The 21,877-nt window shown below is 41.4% G+C and overlaps 1 protein-coding gene across 2 annotated transcripts in view; it reads right to left on the minus strand.

Annotated features, from left to right (window-relative positions):
- FRY (FRY microtubule binding protein) overlaps positions 1-21,877 on the minus strand; it is a 248,217-nt gene that overhangs the window by 103,279 nt on the left and 123,061 nt on the right. For both annotated transcript variants that reach the window (XM_068984472.1, XM_068984473.1), the window contains exons 17-20: positions 16,159-16,266; positions 7,130-7,388; positions 5,259-5,441; positions 2,871-2,957 (exon numbers count right to left, since the gene is read on the minus strand). In XM_068984472.1, the coding sequence (XP_068840573.1) occupies positions 2,871-2,957; positions 5,259-5,441; positions 7,130-7,388; positions 16,159-16,266 (637 nt within the window). The remainder of the gene's footprint in view (positions 1-2,870; positions 2,958-5,258; positions 5,442-7,129; positions 7,389-16,158; positions 16,267-21,877) is intronic.

Consider the following 21,877-nt stretch of genomic DNA (forward strand, 5'->3'; position numbering starts at 1 on the left):
TTTTTTTTTGCTGTGCCCTGCAGCATGTGGAATCTTAGCTCCTCAACCAGGGATTGAACCTGTGTGCCCTGCAGTGGAAATTTAAGAGTTCTGACCACTGGACCACAGGTAAGTCCTTGTAATTAGTTTTTTTTTTTTTTTTTAAGCCATGATTTTTGTTTACCTTTCAGTCAGTCAGCTCAGTTGTGTCTGACTCTTTGTGACCCCGTGGACAGCAGCACCCCAGGCCTCCCTGTCCATCACCAACTCCCGGAGTTTACCCAAACTCATGTCCATTGAGTTGGTGATGCCATCCAGCCATCTCATCCTCTGTCGTCACCTTCTCCTCCTGCCCTCAATCTTTCCCAGCACCAGGGTCTTTTCAAATGAGTTAGCTCTTCGCATCAGGTGGCCAAAGTATTGGAGTTTCAGCTTCAACATCAGTCTTTCCAATGAATATTCAGGACTGATTTCCTTTAGGATGGACTGGTTGGATCCCCCTGCAGTCCAAGGGATTCTCAAGAGTCTTTACTTGGACTGAAATACCTTCCCTATGGCTTAGGGAGATGGCTATATGTAATCCTTTTTAAAGGGCATTTTACTGATGCTTTTTTGAGGTTAAGATACCTACTTATTTTTGTCCTATGATGTCAAGCCAGAATACATTCTAAAACCCTTTGAAAGATGCGTGCTACGTGCATGCAAAGCACTTCGGTCCTGTCTGACTCTGTGCAACTCTGTGGACCCACCAGGCTCCTCCTCCTCTTGCCTAGGATTCTCCAGGCAAGAATACCAGAGTGGGTTGTCATTTCCTTCTCCTGGGGATCTTCCCAACCCAGGGATCGAACCGGTGTCTCTGATGTCTCCTGCATTGGCAGGTGGGTTCTTTACCACTAGTGCCAAAAAGATACCTGTATCTATATTTAATATCTATACATATAGATTTATATTTACATATTGATAACACACAGTTTCGTGTATTTCATTCTCTTTTAAGTCCAGACTATCAAACTTGAGGAAAGTTTCAAATAATCTAGCTGCTGGGCCAGGAGATAGAACTGTTATTATATCTGTCGGGCACATAAAGTACTCCATTTTACCTGCAGGGTCTCTGAGTTCCCATGGAGCAGAGGGGTGGCCCAGTGGCCTCCATGGTTAATGGGCCAAAGAGGCACAGCTGCAGCTTCAGAGCCCGAGACTTAAGGCTCCAACACTGGCTCTGCCCAATGCCAGTGCCCGGGGAACATCTCTGAACCCCCCAGAGCCTCTGCTTAATTTATGACCTGGAAATGGCAGTGTTGACCTCACCTAGTTTTTAAGTAAATGACATGAGAGAAGGGATGTCAAACCCTTGCACAGAGCAGGCGCTGTTTACCCCCATGCCTCTACTCCCCTTTCTGTGCATCTTCTTACATGCATCCCTGCTGACCTGGTCACCCTGGCTCAAGATTTAGATTCTGATAAACACAGAACAAAATCATGTGAACAGAATATGATCTGAAGGGAAATAAGATAAGTATATAAAACAATTACACCTGATGGTCTTATTTAGTGTAAAAGCAATCTGAATTTCTAAACGAAGAGGTGGTGGTGGTGGTTGCTTAGTCCCTAAGTTGTGTCTGACTGTGTGTGAACCCGTGGACTGTGGCTTGCCAGGCTCCTCTGTCCATGGGATTCTCCAGGCAAGAATAGTGGAGTGGGCTACCATTTCTTTCTCCAGGGGGTCTTCCCAGCCAAGGGATCAAATGCAGGTCTCCTGTACTGCAGGCAGTTATTTACCACTGAGCCGCCAGGGAGGTAGCACTATTTAGTATTACTGTTAAGGTTTGACTGCTTGGCTAATAGTTTTAGTAATTCCACTAGTTTCAGTAATTACTGTTAATATTACAACCACAAGCAAGAACAGGGCTGCTAAAAATAGGGACCTCTGTGCAATCTCAGAAAAGCTCACAAATTTATTTATAGCTCTTTGTCAAATATGCTTCTTTTCAATTATCATTATTTGCCTGGAATACACAAGGGGCATCAGCAATGTCACCTCTACAGATCTGCTCTGCCTCCCTTCAATCATTTAGCTAAAATCAATCCAAGCCTCATTACTGTGCTATACTGATTTTTTTAAATCAAGTAATTAAAATCCATTTCAATTTCCCTTCTACTTGATCAGAAATTAAAAAGTTGCCAATATGCGCTTTAAAACAAAGACTGTCCAATAAGAATTAATTAAAAAAAAATAAGACAAAGAATGTATTTGTGTAGCAGCTTGTGTCAAGCTCTATTATGCTCAGAGTCCAGATATGGTCAAATTCAGGCCCTAACATACTATGTAACTACAGCCTCATCATTTTTGAGTTTCTATTCAAAAAAGAGAATAACTGTGAAAGCATCTTGTAAATTGTAAAGCACCACATTAATATAGGCTATATAGAGCTTTAAGAGTAATAAATAAAACCAATATTTTTTTTAAAGGATCTTGAGCAATTTCTGAAGTTTCAATTTGCAAAATTTTTATCTACCTTCCTCAGACTCAAATTCTGTTTTAAATAATGTTTTTATTTATTTGGCTGCACCAGGGTTTAGTTGCAGCATGTGTTATCTAATTCCCCGACCAGGATCCAACCTGTGCCCCCTGCATTGGGAACGCAGAGTCTTAGCCACTGGACCACGAGGGAAGTCTCACAAATTTTCTTTTAAATTTATCTGAAGGTCTCCAGAACTAGTATCTAAAAAACTAAGTCTTGTTTTCCTAAGCACATCTGTGTCAGTTTATTAACCTGACATAAAACCCCAGAATTCTTCTACATGGTTTTTTTTCTCCATATCTCTTTTCCAGAGAGGCCCAGAACTTATACTTAAGGATTATCAGCAAGCAGGATCAAATGTGTACTTACTGAATCCGAAACTGCTACATGAATAAAACTTTCGAGGATGGAAGAACTTAGCTGATCCATGACATCAATCATAGGTCTGTCATCATCCTGAAAAGAAGGGAGGCGATTACTCTCCGTGGGAAAATGATCCCTTCCACCCTCCCCACCGCCTTTGTCCAGCACAGGCAGCAGAACAGCTTGCAAGGTAGTGATAAGGGTTTTCTCAAAGAAAAGTGAGTGCCAAGGTGTGAAAGGTAGTGGGAAAACTCCCTGCGGTTCTGAGTTTAGTCTTACAAGTTTCAGTGGAAGAAAATTAGAGTGCCAATTTGACCTTGTACTGAAAAGACATTTCAATTTCAAAAACTCATGTACATACACTTACTGAAACTGGAATCTAAACCTTAGGATCACACCTTATTCACTAAAGTGTTCAGGTCGTCATTAATTTTCAGGAATGCAAACGCCACAAGAGTATGCTTTGCCAGACCATGATAAGGCTACATACTTAAGTCACTGATGTGCTAAAATAACATTAACTGTTGATTGTGATTGAATTTCAGTCCCAAAGAAAGCGCACTGGAGACTGACAGCACCCTCTCTGTGGTCCCTATGTTGGGCACAGCTGTTTGGTAAAAGAAGCAAACTGGAAAAAAAGCACAAGAGAAAGCATCTTACAGGAAATTCTTCTACATGAATAGTACTTATACACAGGAACGTGTGTATCTTTGCCATTCTTTAATATAGAGAGGCTCAGGAATATGAAATCATTTACTTAGAACCCTTATAGGAAAGCTTCGGAATGTCCTTACTTGGAATGTCCTCATTCCTCATTCATACTTGCGTATGAATGAGAATGATTTCAAAAAAGTTGTGGCTGAAAAAAAACAAACAAAAAAAACGGATACAGAGAACAGATTAATTGGTTCCCAGGGGTTGGGGGAGGGGTGGCAAAATGGGCAAAGGAATAAAAGAGGTATAAACTTCTGGCTATAAAATCAATCAGTCACACAGATGTAATATACAGCATGGCAACTAGAGTTAACAATACTGTATTGCAAATTTAAAAGTTGCTAAGAGAGCAGATCTTAAAAGTTACCACACACACAAAAAAAATCCTGTAGCCATGAGTGGTGATGGATATTAATTCTTGTTGTGGTGAACGTTTCACAAGATAAACAACTATGGAATGCTGTACACTTGAAACAAATAATGTTGTATGTTGCTTGTATCTCAATAAAAAAATTTACCGAAAAAGACCAGCTGTGGCTGGTTAAAGAAAGTACCATATGAGAAGCATACTTAACACAGTTTGCTGAAGTAGCAAAGAACCTGGGCTTTAGAGGCATATATAAATATGGTTTTCAATTCTAGCTCTGCCACAGCCTAGCTGTTGATTTTAGGTATGGCATTTAACCTCCCTAAACCTCACTCAAAGAATATGTGCAATGGGAACAAAAACAGTATTGATTCTCAGGTTCTTGTGAGGTTATACCTGAGGTTATTCTCAGGTAATTATTAGCCTCACAATAATAATTATCATTACTACTATAGAGACTTAATGAAGGTTTATCAAAATATACCGTGTCCTAAGAGATCCATTCACTAGATCCCAGAGATGTCCTAAAACACATCAGAAAGCTTGCTGTAGAAATGTGAGCAGAAAGGACTGGGATACATTTGAAAATATTTTGTAAAGACAATGATCATTTTGAGGAGGATCGTAAAACCAAGATTAGTGATTAAAAACAAGAAAATGGAAAGTAGCATTTTTCTAAATAAGCATGTGAAGTATGTCCTTCTTTAATCAACTTATGGATAGGGTTTGACCACCTGTGCCTTAACCTTACCTCTTAACCTAAACAAGGGTGTACAGCACTTGACCAAGTGCGGAAGACTAGCTGGAGACAATCATTAATTAATTAATTAATCAGCTCATTTCTCTTGTCTCAAGAGGACATGTTTTCTTGTGATGCCATTTTTGTACCACTATTGAGACTAAACAACTTTCAGTAAGCTAGAATGTTTGATACTTTGCTCATTCTAAATGGAATGAATTGTTTTCTCAAGTTCATTCTCTACTATAAATGTAACAAAAACTTCTTAATTCTATGTACACTGAACATTATGAAAGAAAATGTTCTGTTACTGAATCATAAGATGCACTCCTTCCCAAAGCATCATCACGTAGAGAATCAGGAATGGTCTATTCTATTGCCCACAGAATATATAACTTAGTTCCTGCAGATCAAGAGTATGATTTCACAATTAAAAACCCACCCTCTTTCAAAAATTTTTTGTTGACATCATGTGACATGAAAGTACATAAAATAGTAATGTATTCTTTACAGTTTTTAAACTTTGAAACTGTTGAAAGATATGAATTAGAAAATTCAGAAAAACAATCCATACCTCAGGCTGACCCAGAGCGAGAAATAAAGCTCGAATTTCCTTGAGTATTAAAACAGACAGTTTGCGTGTGGCCACCTGGAAACTGCAGAGTAAAACCAGGGCAAAACCTTCCACAGCATGGAGTACACTGCAGTGGGGACCTCGCTCCGACTGGATTCGGTGGCTGGAGCCATTGGAAATTAGCTGTCACGCAATGAAAAAAAAATTCTATGTTCAGAAAAACAACAGTGGAAGAAGTCGCCACTCGTCTATGTATGTCTGGCACATTTGACCTTGTAATACTGACATAAATTACACTGGCTTAGAACCAGACATGTCTATGAATTCATTATTATTCATGAAATCTCACAGATCCCTTTTTGTTTTCAGACCACTTGCTACTTTGGAATATCATCAACCCTCTGGTGGTTCTAAAAACGAATACCTTTTCAAAGACTATTAGTAAGAATAAAAACCACTTCCATCCACACCATTGGAGATGACCCTATATATTTAAAGTGACCTAATTTGATTTTACTTAAATTCTCTATAGCGATTTCTCTATTTTAGTTACTACCAAACTGAAGTTTCAAACGTTGACTTTCTAATCAGATTTGGTGACCTGTTTTCATGTTAGTTTTTAATCTGGGTTTTGCACGTTAAGTAGAAGGGTTCTGAAAGTTCCCAAACTAAGTGAGTCTAAAACAAGAGCAAGCAGACAACGGGGCAGATTCCGCCTTCATTTCCAGCTTCCTTTTATAAGCATATGCAACCCTTGTTTTCCTCCTTGTCATCTTTTGGCGAATGTAGGACACAAGGATGGAGAAATGCCCTGAACCTGCTCTCTGAGGCCAGCCCATCTGGGATCTAAATATTCTCATACTTCCTGAGCCTTGTCATTCCGCAGACCCTCAGTTAAGCTCTTCTGCAGCCAGGCAGTTCCTCTATGGGCTCACTGCCAGTGCCAAGTCATGCTGCCTGGGTTCTCCTCCGATTACACTCCTCCTCAGTGTAAATGAGGAATGCTCTCCAACACGGTATCATTATTTTTTTTTACCATTCAGGTTTGAGGCATGAAAGAATAAAGAAACCACAAGACTACTTTCTTCTCTGGATAGTGGAGAAAGCAGCTAATTTGTGGCTGACTAGGGACAAAAGAAACTGGTGGGCAGCTAACTTTTCTATATCCACACCCACATCTAACCCTACAGCCATATTCATAGCTACACCCGTATACGCTTTAGATTCATATCCACGTCAGCCTCCATAACGCACATCCAACTCCATGTTTATACTTATATTCATATGCCTTAGACTCATACCCATATCTGCTCTAGATTCATATCCATGTCTACCTCCATAATCCACTCCACCTCTATATCCATATGCCTTAGACGCATACCCATATCCATATTCATATCTGCTCTAGCTTCATACGCATATCTAGACCCATACACACATTCATATCCAGTTCTACATGCTAATTCACGCCCACATTCAGCTCTGGATCCATATGCGTGTCTAGATACATATCCATACCTAGATCCGTCTCCCCCTCTACAGCGCCATCCACCTCCGCCTCTATTATCTCTTCCCTATGGTCATCTGCTCACACAAACAGATTCTGAAACCTAATTCTCTGAAAGAAAACAACTTCTACTTTCTAAATGCCTTGTTAATAAGTCTAATCTGATGTGACATAATCATGCCCTGAGTTTCTTGGTCACAGATTAAGCAGATGGAAAAACTCAGGGTCACCCCTTGGAGGAAAGTTCCTAGACAGCTGAAAATAAGAACCCAGAAGGTTCTCTGGGCTGCCACTTATATATATATATATATATATACGTACTCTGTAAAAGAACATCAATTAATGGGAAGAGCGTGAAAATTACCTCTGCATTTCTGATTTTGTTGGCCTGTTCGTAGACTTTTCCTTGCGTTTGTATGACCAGTTTCCACTGGGTGAGCAGCTGGAGCAGGAGCTTGAGAGACGAGTCGAGGAGTGTGTGATGCATGTCATTTACTTCCCGAAGCAGGAAGTTGGTGAAGCCAAACAGGACATCTTCCCTCCAGTCTGAGAAGTCGACAAGTAAGCCCTGAAGAGAATTTTGGGCAATATGTCGCAGTTCATCATCCATATGAATAGAGAGCCTGTAAGATGAATAAAGACAATGATGTCAGTTAGTAGTTTTTCTTCTACAGCTATAAAGGAACACATGTAGGGCCCTGCTTTTATCTGTCTGAAAATGGGTTACCCTCACCTAATATGACGGTTTTCACTCAGCTCCCCTAATGTTAACATCTTAGGTAACCATGGCAGTTGATTAGAACTAAGATGTTAACATTGGTTTGATGCTATTAACTAAAATACAGATTTTATTCAGATTTTACCAGTTTTCCATTAATGTCCTTCCTGTTTCAGAACGCAATCCAAGGCACCATGTTGCATTTAGCTGTATATACTTTTTAATATATTACTGACTATAAAATAAGCTCTAATAGTATCGAAGCTTACCACTCTTCAAGATGGTACTGGAGGGACTCGTCCAGAAGTTGAGTGAAAATGAACAATTAAAAGTTAGGTCAGTTATCCTCAATTGGTTTTGCCCCCACCAAGGGATTTTTGGCAACGACTAGAGACGTTACTGGTTGCCACAACTTGGGAGGGTGCTCCTGGTATCTGTGTAGAGGTAGAAGCCAAGGACGCTGCTAAACATTCTACAATGCACAGGACAGCGCCTATGACAAAGAATTATCTGGCCTAAAATGCTGACAGTCAACAGCTTGTTCTATGAGCAGTATTCCATGTTATGGCTATATCATAGTTTAATATTCACCCTGAATGGCATAAGGATAGTTTCTGTGTTTTGATTATAAGAAATAAAGCTTCTATTAACATTCATGTAAAATAAAATGCTGATGATGCCAGAGCTGAGAAATCTTGAGTCTGTCAACTGAAGAATAGCAGTGTATTTGTGATTTAAGCTAGAACACAATAATAGTAAATCTCAACATCGGTATGCAGCATTAGAGCTAATATTACTCTTTATCGAGTTACTCATTCACTTATTTAATATGCACACATTTTGAGGCCCTCCTAAGATTCAGCCCTTAGATTGGCTGTGTTTACCAGGTAGAGTGTTAGCTAGAGCGAGGCATGAGACAGGCCTGGAGAGGGAGCAGGGGCGGTTCGATCGAGGGCCTGTGGGCCACCCAATGAGGTGACATAGCACTAAGAGGTTAAGCGTGTGCGCCCTGGAGTCAGAGCACCTGACTGCTGTCTTTGCCTCTGTCAAGAACAGCTATGCGACCACGTGCTAGTTGCTGAACCTCTCAGCCTCTGAGCCCCAGTCAGGAGACTGGGATAACAGCTGTACGTGTATCTCATAAGCCTGCTGTGAGCTCCTGAGATGATCCATGCAGTGTTGAGCACCACAGCAAGCATGGAGTACATGTGAGCACCTCGTGCGTGGGAGCTATTACAGGAAGAAAAGGAACTGATTCTGAAAGTTACAGGGGGAAGTAACAGGATGAGGCTCACATCTGAGGGGAAAAAAAAGTTAGGCAGGAATACGGAGGGTGCCTTGAAGAGGTCACAAGACTGAGGGCAGAGACCATCTGGGAGGTCATTACAGTGACTCAGGCACCAAGTGGCGGAGGCCTGACCCAAGGAAGAGAAGACGTGAAGAAGGGAGAGAGGGAGAGTGAAGATACCTAGGATGTAGAATTTCCAGGGCTCAGCAGCCTGGAAGTGTTTAGTGTTCAAGAAGAAGGTGGCCGAGTCAACAGGGGCCCCCTAATATCCTCAACCAAAAAGAAATTGTGAACCAGAGTGGTTAAGGAACTTTCTCAAAGTCCAGGATTCTAGCTCAGGACTTCTCATCTTTAATGCAAAGTTTTCTCCACAAAACAGGTCTGGAACAGTTACGTATTTTTGAATAGACAGTATTTCAGAAACTTAATATGGAATATCCTTACTCTCTAGAGCAGGGGTTCCCAACCTTCGGGATCTAATGCCTGATGATCTGAGGTGGTGCTGATGTAATAACAATATATATAAAATACACAATGCATGTAATGAGCTTGATTCATCCTGAAACCACCCCCCTGCCCATCGACCCCTCTGTGGAAAAATTGTCTTCCGTGAAACTGATCCCAGGTCCCAAAAAAGTGGGGACCGCTGCTTTAGAGCATGAAGTACACTAATTGGTCCAAATTTGACCAGATAACCAGGCAAAAGCTCATTCATAAGCAGGAAAGCTGTATTTTTCTGTTCCAAAAGCAAGTCAAGTTCTACAAAGATGCTGAGAAGGAAAAGCTAATTCTTCAGGGCAGACTTGCTATTAAGTCTGCAATTATCAAGCAGATCACAGTTGCTAAAAGAACACACAGAGGTCTTAAACCTGGGGCTTCTAATTAAGGACTAAGGAAGGACATCACAAACTTCCTTTGTATTTCAATCCATTTCTGTTATAGAAACCACCCAGTTTGTGCTGTTTTATTATATATAAGAAACCAGGCAAGCACATTTCTTTAGAGTCAAAGTCAAGAAAAAAACCATGGCATGGTCCATTTAGATGAAGCTTTTAAGAAGTTCCAGTACTTTCGGATTTCCAATGAGACTTTACTCTTCATCTCACCTTGTCATCATTCACAGTTTGCAATCTGGAATCTGTCTTCATTTTAAACTGACAGTGTGGGATCACAATAAGGACTCTGAGAGCCTGAAGCTGGTGCAGCCCTTGCTATTTTTGGTGACCACTGCTCTTGAAATAATGCTATTCACATGCTTGACTGGTGAAAACACTCAAAAACATTCCTGGAGTACAGACAGACAGGACCAGGGAGGGGAGAGAGCTTTGGGAATAAAAGGCTCAGTTGATAACAGAAGTGGAATGTTTGTGGAAGAAAAAGGTCCAGTGTCATGGAACTGAGATGGGGTGAAAATAACATATCAAGGCAAGACTGAGTGGCAGCAGGTGAGAGAGAAGAGGAAGATGCTGCGGGAAGGGCTGGGGTCCCTCCACCCCTGCACCGTTCCTTGGAGAGTATGGAGCCGTGTGATCACATACAACTGCTGCTTCTTCCACCCAGAACTTTCTCATTTTTACTTCTGTTAGATTTTTAACCAGATAATCACAGCATCATCTTGTGAAGCACACAGGATTGAATATTATAAAAGAGAAAGTGGGCAAAAGATTTTAGCTGACTAAAAAGGAAAAGGCTCAGAGGCAAACGAGAAAGATGCTCAGCCACCCCGAGGATGCAGGAAGTGCCAGGAGGCTGTTGATGCTGGCCGACCTACTCGCAACCTCCTGGTCCAGTGAGTGAGGGGTGGCTAAGGAGAGGGCGCCCCAAACCCCAGCAGAGCCATCCCACTGAGAAATCGGAAAAGGATGGGTTCTTGCCTGTAACATAAACACTTGTGATTACAATAAACGACAGTCGTGTGAGAATCTGGAGGCTGCAACTAAGAGAGCAGAGAGACATTTAAAGAAGGCAACTCAGGAAGTCTGACCAGCTTGGGGGACCTGAGGGAAAATTTCTAAGAAGCTGACCTGGTTTCCAGGAGCCAAAAATGGGGTCACAAGTATATGGTTACACACAAGATCACCGACAGGGCTTGAAAGGACTCCACCGTGACACAGGAGTCAAAAACCGCTACTGCCAACATCAGCTGTGTGTGTCATCCCTCGTCCCCCTCTCCACTGGCAGCTGGCACGGGGTGCAGGGACCAGAGTGGCCTGATTCAACAGGTGGCCACGGTCAATGGTCCCGAAGCCCTGCCTGGAGTCAGGGGTGTAGGTCAGGGGTACAAGTGTGAGCACTATGCTGAGTAAGGATGTGGGTTAAGTGGGGAAAACCCAGAGCCTGAGCAAGGCCGCCTTCTTTGTTGGTCAGACCAGACAAACCACTGAACCAAAAATACTTCCATAAAGGTGAGCTCCACTTCAGGTGGAGCTGGCTCTTCAGTCGCTTTGAAGAGTTTTGTTGCTGGAGGTTCACTGGGAGTGACTGCAAATTCACAAACTACACCCAGAAGAAAAGCTCCATTAGGAAGGACAGCCTCATTTCAACTCTGGCAGGACCGACCAAAGGTTATCAGACGTATGAGGGACCTGCTGGCTCACAACATCACCAAGGGCAGAAGGGGAAGAAATGGTTGAGAAGGGAAAGCCCAGAGGGAGACCAGGGTTTCTAAGAGGAGCAACACATGCTAACAAGTGGATTGTTAACCTCTGCAATGTTCACACCAGAAGCAGTAGAAATTTCCTCTCTAAGGTGTTGAGAATGAGCTTCCACTATTTACAGTGCTTTGAACTACTTCTCAATTAAAATGCAGAAATAAGATGAAGTGGTCTAACAAGGACCTACTGTGTAGCACTGGTCAATGCTATGTGGCAGCCTGTATGGAAGGGGAGCTTGAGGGAGAATGGAGACATGTATAATACATGTAATGTGTGGCTGAGTCTCTTCCCTGTTCACCTCAAACTGTCACAAACATTGTCTGTTTATTGGCTATACTGTTTAGTTGCCAAGTCTTGTCTGACTCTTTGCGATCCCACAGACTGCAGCCTGCCAGGCTCCCCTGTCCATGGGATTTCCCAGGCAAGAATACCAGAGTGGGTTGCCATTTCCTTCTCCATAATTGGCTATACCCCGGTACAAAATAAAAAGTTAAAAAATTGTAAGATAAAATTATAAAGTAAACAAAAGTTATTAAGGGGTTTATCAAGGCAGTATGTTCTCACCTGGCTACTCAAAACAGCCATCCTCTGCTATATACACACAGGCTAAAGTACCAATGATAAATGGTAAATTTAAGTATTTTTCAGATACTACCAAAGGTGGAACTATGAATGCATGACCTCAAAGTTCTACCAACTGAAAAGAAACACTGCATAAAATGTGCATGAATTGCATAAAACCAATGACATCTGTCACTTCCATTCTGCTTCAGGAAAATTCTATAAATTTGAGCAACTGACTTTTACTCTTCTGAAATTCAAGCTCCTTGTCTGAAAATAGGAATGAACGTGTGCCCACTTTCCTACATCATGTATATGAAACTGTACATTGTGGCATCGTACGTTATTCAGATTCAAAGATGCCTAAAAATAACAACTAACATTTGCTCAGAGCTTACTGTGTTCTAGCCCTGATGTTAAGTGATTTGTATCCATTGTTTAATTCTCACAAGCCTATTTCATATTTTTGAAAGGAGGGTCAGCAAACCCTGAATGCAACTAGAGTGCTACAGCAAGTGATGAAGGAGCCTGTGGACTGTTGGGTGGACAGGTCCTTCCTCTTGTCAAGGGCAGAGCAGGAAACATTTGGGAAGTGAAAGAGAAAAAAGATGTCAACTGCCAAGGAGAAGAGTAAGCTCCCCCTTCTTTGCTTGTGGCTCAGACAGTAAAGAATCCACCCGCAATGCAGGAGACCAGAATTTGATCCCTAGGTTGGGAAGATCCCCTGGAGAAAGGAAAGGCTACCCATTCCAGTATTTTGGCCTGGAGAATTTCATGGACAGAGGAGCCTGGCGGGCTACAGTCCATGGAGTTGCAAAGAGTTGGACACGACTGAGCAACCAACACTTTCACTTTTCACTTTGACTTGAATTGCTGGGAAGGGAGCCTCTAGAGGACAATCCTTGAAACTCCTGTCACTAAAAACTGACGCTTGCCATCTACCTCTACAAAGATTAAATTATGAACCATTGCAGCTGCTGACCTTCAACACCTTCTGAAAGAAGTTCAGGATGGAGATCAGGAATGGGGCACACTGTGCTCTGGGAAAAACTGGCAGAGCAGGTCTTCAGATAGTAAGATATTTTCAGGAGAAGATTCTATGAGCCTAATTCTTATATCTCCTCATATCTAGAAAAGCACGAAAATCCATCATGGTGACGTGCTCTGCATGAATAGCAGCTGCCTTCAGGAGACTAGCAGAAACCTTCTGCAAAAAATATATGCTCAATGTTGCGTATTTCCCCTTCACTGAAATCACATATATACTTGAACTTCTCCCGACCTCTTTGGAGCAGTTTCTCAGAGCTGTCTGAAATGCTGTCTCCTGGGCTACAGCCCTTACTTTACCCCAGGTAAAACCTAACACAACTTTCACCCCGTATCAGTATATATATATTTTCAGCCGACACTCATTCAGGGAACTGAGCTGTGAGGGGCAGCAGAGCCTGCATGAAAGTTGGTTTGCCGATTATGAAGCAAACCAAGTTTTTCTCTGGTAAAAATGTACCATGGATGTGACCACGAGACTGTCCGAAATAAAAGGGCTCATAGCTCTTGGATGAGACCGTGTCAGAAGTCAACTGAATCCAAATGTGACTGGACTGTCGGGGGAATAAAGTGAGTGAAGGCTTGGAACCCACATTTACTGCTCTTCAGCTTCTTCAGTTCTGCCCTGTGACCTTCTTGAGAGCTGAAGGGGATCGTTTTCTCATAGGTTAATGGACCCAGTGTGAGGGCCAGCTCTCTGAGTTATCCTTCCTCTGAGAGAACAGCCTCCAATTTCTTTTGAAGCTTATGAAAAAGGCCTCTTCACAGGCTTCCCATATAAGTCCAGTCATCTTCTCGACCTCACCCCAAGACTTGAACTCTCAAGAATATTTATTTGTTCTTTCCCCTCATAAAAACAGGACCCACTGCTTTGGACTCTGTAAGAATGTACACAATAATAAACACGATACCCTATCAGAATTCCCTCCTGACATGCCAGGCACGGAGGGTCTGCAGACCCAGGCGTCACTGGACGCTATCAAGGTGATTTCAGAGGTAAGAGTCTCCCACTCAGATTTACAGCAAAAGAGCACTAGAGATGCTACCAAAAGGCTGCACGACATTAAAAACTTAGCATTTTAAAGGGTTTGGTTACATAATCATCACCAGTTAGAAAGTCACTGAAATAAGTGAACTTTGCTTCTACTTCAGTTTAACTGATAGCTGTCTTTTCCCTGTTGACATTTTCTTTCAGATGAACCAAATGTTGCCAGGTCGTCTGTGAGCCCTCTCAACAGGCTTGTGAGAAAAAGATAGGCTGAGGGGTTAAATACTTCATCTAGATCACTTGGCTAGTCAAATGGCAAAGCAGAGAAACAAAATTCAAGACTTCCCAAGGGAATCAGTATCGTTCCCATTTCGGGGCAGCTCCCCCACAACTTTCAAGATGCTGGCCCCTCATTCTCTTGCCTGGAAAATTCCAGGGACAGAGGAGCCCGGTGGGCTACAGTCCACGGGGTCACAAAGAGTCAGACACAGGTTCAGATGAACCTGAGTGGCCACGGAGAGCAGTCTTTTGTCCCCTGATTCCACAGTGCCCCTGAAGCCCTCTCACTCAGCGCTTCTCCTCTGTGGAAATATCAACACTGGTCTTCTGGTCACACCACCCTCCCCACTGTTGTCTACGGCAAACGGACAGGCTGGACCTCTACATCTTGGGGTGACTTTGGCACTTGTCTTTTCTTTACTGTCAGTCTTTGCCATCACACTGGGAGACTCCATATTAGCCTGGATGGTCCTTTAGAGTATCTTGGTCTCTTTCTTCCTTGGCTCCTCCCACCTCCAAATCACCATGTTTATCATGCACTGGGAATCCACCCTCTGTGCATAAGTGCTTAGTCGCTCATTCGTGTTTCACTCTTTGCAACCCTATGGACTACAGCCCGCCAGGCTCCTCTGTCCATGGGGTTTCCCAGGCAAGAATACTGGAGTGGGTTGCCATTCCCTTGTCCAGGGGTTCTTCGCAACCCAGGGATTGAACCTGGGTCTCCCACATTGTAGGCAGATTGTTTACCATCTGAGCCACCAGGGAAGTCCCGTGGATAAATAAGGTTATGTATAATACATCTTTAATCCAATCAGCATCAATATCTGTTATCCTTCTCTGGGCTTTCCACCATTATCAGATTAACCAGCCAGAAATACTACTTTCTTTTATCATGTTATTCTCCACAAGTCCAAACACCTCAGGTAGTAGTAAAGATTAGTTGAAAATATGCCTCTCCAGTCATTTCTATTTCCTTTTATCAGGGGGTTTCCAAACTCCTTTTTCTTCTTTTCTTCAAATCATGATGACTTTTGTTCTTCCTTCTTCCACCCTTTCTACAAACCCCATTTCTAATGATTTTGTCTTCCAAATGTATTCAGGTTATAAGTCACTTATGATTTTTAAATTAAAGACATGCATAACTGTCAACCAGAACTTCATATCAACATGAGAAAAATCAAGCTTACTTAAGTACAATAATATCATTTCATTCAAAGCAGATTAACCTGAGGTTCAAGCTGGACTGTGCATTCTTATGGAGGATGGTGGGGGATAAATGTATGGATTTTGGAAGCTTTCTGAAGTATAAAACTACAAAACTTAGCTTGGGATCCCTGTTTCTTGGCCCTCCAGGGGTGTGGGTCTCAGATTGAGAATCAGATCCTGAGCGAACTTTTTCCTGAACAGACTCATGTCATGTCCTGGTCCTCCCTCTGTCCTTGTCCTCACGTCACTCCTTCTGCATCTCTGATTCTGTCTTTCCTTCAAGGGCAGCTCACGTTCCACCATCTTCCAGGAGTCACCTACTGCCATCCCCAGACCATGGTAATCCTCCTACCCTCTGATTTCAGGTATCACATATTTTGTGTGCCATTAATTTGCAGAAGTTCAGGCTTTAGATTACTACTTACCTTATGTGCTTATGTCTTTGCTTCTATATTGAATTTTAAACCTCTTGAGCATGGGAGTTAAAAAAAAAAAGCTGAAACCAAAAGCATTTCTTTACTCTTTCTGGGCATGCTAGATAGTACTGAGAGTTAATAAATGTCCATTTTTTAAATGAGCATTCTTTTAGGACTCGTGACAAAGGATTAAAATTGAGTTTGGTGAAAAAATGCCCACCACAGTCCTCACCTACCTCGCCAGCAGGTCAATAAGTTCAAGTTTTGACATCCCATCAGGAAGCAGTCGAGGAATAGCAGCAACACAGGTCCTGAAAAGATCTATTTTTGGCTTTCTCTCACCCCTGGAATGTGAAGACAAAGTTTAAACATAAGTCAAAGGTTGTGAAAACATTTTTAAAAATTGGTCAAATATGTAAACAAAGACTAGAATCAAGGCCTTCTGAATCACCACCTGGTGTCTGCTCCACATTATTTTTTAAAAACAAAACTATTTTAGTGCTCTTTTAAGCTTTAATAGCCTCAAAAGTATAAATGATAGAAACTCACAAAAGCTATCCTTTGATAGTTTAATTTTTAAAATTCCTTTTATACTTATTTAGTTTGTGAGTTCTCAGTAATACATTTTTAATTAAAATTTTTTGTTTTAGCAAACATCAGCTAACTTTAAAAAAGCATTACAATTAAAATTCCATTTCAATCTTAATATTTACGCCCTTTATAGCTCGGCCAGTTCTAAGAGAACTTATGAACATGTAAATGTTGGACAGAGGTAAATATCTAAAGAGGAAAATGTCAGTAGCAGAAGCATTCTATCATACATCTTTCTATTCAGTGGCTTTCTGTAGGTTTGGTCCCTGTGGGCTGCCGTAAAGATACTGAATTTACTAAAATGCCTAAATGCATCAGCATGTAAGAAATGTATTGTAGTCATTCCTACATTCAGCACTGAAAAATAGGATTTTAATATATACAAGGAATGGTGCCTCTAACAAACACAAAATCCGAAAGCTTCTCTAATGAGTTATGCTTCTCACTGCTGGTTTTCACTTTTTTTTTTTTTTAGTGCATCCAAAAATAAGTCTTTCATATTGTCAAGTAAAATCCTGAAATGTATATAATTATGCACCCATTTCTGTTTTTTTTAAATTATACCGATGGTCCTGACCTCTATGGAGATTTCCTCTTTCTAAGCTAATTAATGTCTTCTATGGGGCCACCTCATGTGAAGAGTTGACTCATTGGAAAAGACCCTGATGCTGGGAGGGATTGGGGGCAGGAGGAAAAGGGGATGACAGAGGATGAGATGGCTGGATGGCATCACCGACTCAGTGGAAGTTAGTTTGAGTGAACTCCGGGAGATGGTGATGGACAGGGAGGCCTGGCGTGCTGCGATTCATGGGGTTGCAAAGAGTTGGACATGACTAAGCGACTGAACTGAACTGATGCGGCTTCCCTGGTGGCTCAGCAGTAAAGAACCTGCCTGCCAATGCAGGACACACAAGAGACTCAGGTTCGAGCCATGGGTTGGGAAGATTCCTGGAGAAGGAAATGGCTACCCACTCCAGTATTCTTGCCTGGAGAATCCCATGGACTGCAGCCCACCAGGCTCCTCAGTCCATGGGGTCACAAAAGAGTCAGACACAATTGAGTGACTAAACAAACAACAATGCTTTCTATATTCTGCTATAAAATGTGAAGGGAAAACATACATTTGGTGATAAATTACTTCAATTTTTACTAGTTTAAGTAGGTAACTGATTCTTAACCATATATTTTATCAATAATCTTTATGGGAAAACTAAATTACACATCAAATCTTTCAAATAGCTTAAGTGATAAAATAAAACAGCATATTTAAATTCTGATTTACTCCTCTGAGAATTAATGCAAAATCGGCACCAAATTAATACAGTCCTAGGACACAATAATGAAAACACAAAGTAGCACAGAAGCAATTTCTTCCTGGAATAGCATATTCTATTCTGTGTTAGAACAGAAATGTAATGAGCAGAATCCATGCTCTCTGTAAGCTAAAGAGGATAATCGGACAGCAATTTTGCTCTGTGACTACTTTTTAGCATGTGTTTGTAACTTTGTTAGGAATGAATACAAAACTGCTTATACAAAAAAAAAAAAAGACATCTGTCATTTCTAAAATACTTTGTTTTTGTGGGAAGCTGTAAGATTATTTTCTCTCCTTTTCCATGGTCATTTTGCAGGGGATGCACACAGACTCTGCACAGTGGCCTCTGATCAACTGAAGGAAGGAGCAGACTTCAAATGATATCTGTGACGGCCGGACAGAGTTAGAGCCTGGTGACTGATGTGAGTGCTCATGTGTGACACACAGAGTCATTTCAATAGCTCTCCTGACGTGCTCTCCAGATGTTTTAAACACCTGGGATTACGTTCCTATCTGTCGGAAAACAGACTGACCCCGCCTGGCCTGAAGTGTATGACAAATTCTGCCAGACAGAATTCCCAGCTGATAAAGCGAGCCCAGATTAGAAACTCTCAATGGTGCCTGGTTTCCTTTTATTGCAGTCCTCACTCCCTCGGCTTTTATAGGAAGTCCGTGTGTGTGCACCCAGTCATGTCTGACCCTTTGCGACCCCATGGACTGCAGCCCGCCAGGCTCCTCTGTCCATGGGATTCTCCAGGCAAGAGTATTGGAGTGGGTTGCCATTTCCTACTCCAGGGGGATCCTCCCAACCTGAGGATCAAACCTGTGACTCTTGTATGCCCTGCATTGGCAGGTGAGTTCTTTACCACCTGCGCCACCTGGGAAGCCCCAAATAACATAGTATTTATTAGCAGACATTGTATAATTATTAATAACAATCATATTATTGTATTTACTATTATTACCATTTTTGCCAGCATAAAGCACAAGAGGGATGAGAAATGGAGACAGAGCAACACCGAATGCTTCATGTTTAAGTTCACACCCTACACAAGGCCTGGACCAACCTCAAATACCAACTCCAATAACCGTTTCCATTAGCATGGTATGGACCTCAACTCTCTTTCCCTAAATGCTTTTATGATTCTCTAATGTTTCTCCTTGTGTTTTAGAAATGCAGCCATTAAATATTTTCCACTTAACGGTCTGCTTTAAAACCTAGCACAAAAACTTTTTCTAGCCCAATTTGAGGGTCTTAAGATGGTTGACTAGGAAAAAGTAAAGAATCACCTTAGAAAAAGTTTGAGGTATTACTAAAATACAAATGAAATGTTTACACTTACATTTAAACCTGTACCCTTTTAAGGTTTTGAATATGTTTTAGTCCTGACCTGTTCTATGACCTCTGCATTACAAACATAGTTTTCCTTTATTTATTATTATTGTTTTGGACGCACCACATGACTTGCAGGATCTTAAGCTTCCCAATCAGGGATGAAACTCATGTCCCTAGCAGTGGAAGTGTGGAGTCATAACCACTGAAAGGCCAGGCAAGTCCCTCACAGTTTTCTTTTAAACATCTTTCATTTCTTGACTGTTTTCAAAGGAAACAACTATATGGAGGAAGTTTTAAAAGCACTTCTTGTATCTTCTACATTATCAATTGAAAATTGCTTAAACATATTCAAAGAGTACATAATAAGGAAGTTAAAGGTTTATGGACAATCTGGCAATTTGTGAGATAAGTACTAGAGCTGTAGACAAGATTTCAATGTTATTAACTTTGGTCACTATCACTTCTGCTATCATTTTGGTTGAAAAGTCTATAGCAACATGCACTCCATATCATTTCAATCAAATGATTGGCAAGCTATAGGAAAATATACATTGTATAACCCATTTTTATTAAAAAAATATATATATTTGTGTTGACATTGGGAAACTATGGAAGAAACTACCCTGAATCAAGGAATGGCTGCAGATTTTAAGTGGAGCTCTGTAGAGGAGGTTTTCATTTTAACTTGCCATACTGCTAAATATGCATTAAAAATAATTCTGTATTGTTAATTTTATTTTATCATGTTTTGTTTCACTGTACTTTGCTTTTAACATACTAATGTTAATACACACCAATAACATGAACTTTCCTACATAGGTAACAACCTTCCTGTTAATAGTGATACTTAGAACTGGATATGCTAAGAATCAGCCTGCCAACACAGAAGCCGCAGATGAGAGTTTGATCCTTGGGTTGGGAAGTTCCCCTGGAGTGAGAAATGGCAACCCACTCCAGTATTCTCACCTGGAGAAGTCCATGGACAGAGGAGCTGGGCAGGCTACAATGCACGGGGTCACAAGAATTTGGACATGACAGAACACACATGGTTAAGTGATGAAGAAAATTTTTCTAATTATATTTTTAGAAATTTATGACACAGGTGCCAAATATAATTTAATTCACAGTTCAAGAAAGTCCAAACTTTCTTAAAATGAAAAGTCACAACCAAATCCATGTTCCTGCCATAAGCAATTAAAAGTAGCAAATACAAATTGTGTGAGTTTCTAATGAAGAGCACTAATTACAAATCCAGATCTCAAATTTTGGCTAAGAACAACCGATTTCTACATTTTAAGCTACAAATACATTCTCAAAATCCAGTATTTCTATGACACAGTTACATAGAGAATATTCAGTTCAGTTGCTCAGTCGTGTCCGACTCCTTGCGACCCCATGAACCACAGCACGCCAGGCCTCCCTGTCCATCACCAACTCCCGGAGTCCACCCAAACCCATGTCTATTGAGTCGGTGATGCCATCCAACCACCTCATCCTCCATCGTCCCCTTCTCCTCCTGCCCTCAATCTTTCCCAGCATCAGGGTCTTTTCCAGTGAGTCAGCTCTTCGCATCAGGTGGCCAAGGTATTGGAGTTTCGGCTTCAATATCAGTTCTTCCAATGAACACCCAGGACTGCTCTGCTTTAGGATGGACTGGTTGGATCTCCTTGCAGTCCAAGGGACTCTCAAGAGTCTTCTCCAACACCACAGTTCAAAAGCATCAATTCTTCAGCACTCAGCTTTCTTTATAGTCCAACTCTCACATTCATACATGACCACAGTAAAAACCATAGCCTTGACTAGACAGAACTGTGTGGATAAAGTAATGTCTCTGGTTTTTAATATGCTATCTAGGTTGGTCATAACTTTCCTTCCAAGGAGTAAGCATCTTTTAATTTCATGGCTGAAATCACTATCTGCAGTGATTTTGGAGCCCCCAAAAATATAAAGTCTGACACTGTTTACACTGTTTCCCCATCTATTTCCCACGAAGTGATGGGACCAGATGCCATGATCTTCGTTTTCTGAATGCTGAGTTTTAAGCCAACTTTTTCACTCTCCTCTTTTACTTTTATCAAGAGGCTCTTTAGTTCTTCACTTTCTGCCATAAGGGTGGTGTCATCTGTATATCTGAGGTGATTGATATTTCTCCCAGCAATCTTGATTCCACTTTGTGCTTCCTCTAGCCCAGCGTTTCTCATGATGTACTCTGCATATAAGTTAAATAAGCAGCGTGACAATATACAGCCTTAACATACTCCTTTTCCTATTTGGAACCAGTCTGTTGTTCCATGTCCAGTTCTAACTGTTGCTTCCTGACCTACATACAGGTTTCTCAAGAGGCAGGTCAGGTGCTCTGGTATTCCCATCTCTTTCAGAATTTTCCACAGTTTATTGTGATCCACACAGTCAAAGGCTTTGGCATAGTCAATAAAGCAGAAGTAGATGTTTTTCTGGAACTCTCTTGCTTTTTCCATGATCCAGCGGATGTTGGCAATTTGATCTCTGGTTCCTCTGCCTTTTCTAAAACCAGCTTGAACATCTGGAAGTTCACGGTTCACGTATTTCTGAAGCCTGGCTTGGAGAATTTTAGGCATCACTCTACTAGCATGTGAGATGAGTATTAAGCAGGTTTAACTCTCACATTTCAGGAATACTCACTAGAAACAAGTGAACTTGTGATTCTTAAAGATGGTATGAGTGTAAACTGGTG

This window comes from Capricornis sumatraensis, chromosome 12 (genome assembly GCF_032405125.1).
Source record: "Capricornis sumatraensis isolate serow.1 chromosome 12, serow.2, whole genome shotgun sequence".
Taxonomy (NCBI): Eukaryota; Metazoa; Chordata; class Mammalia; order Artiodactyla; family Bovidae; genus Capricornis; species Capricornis sumatraensis.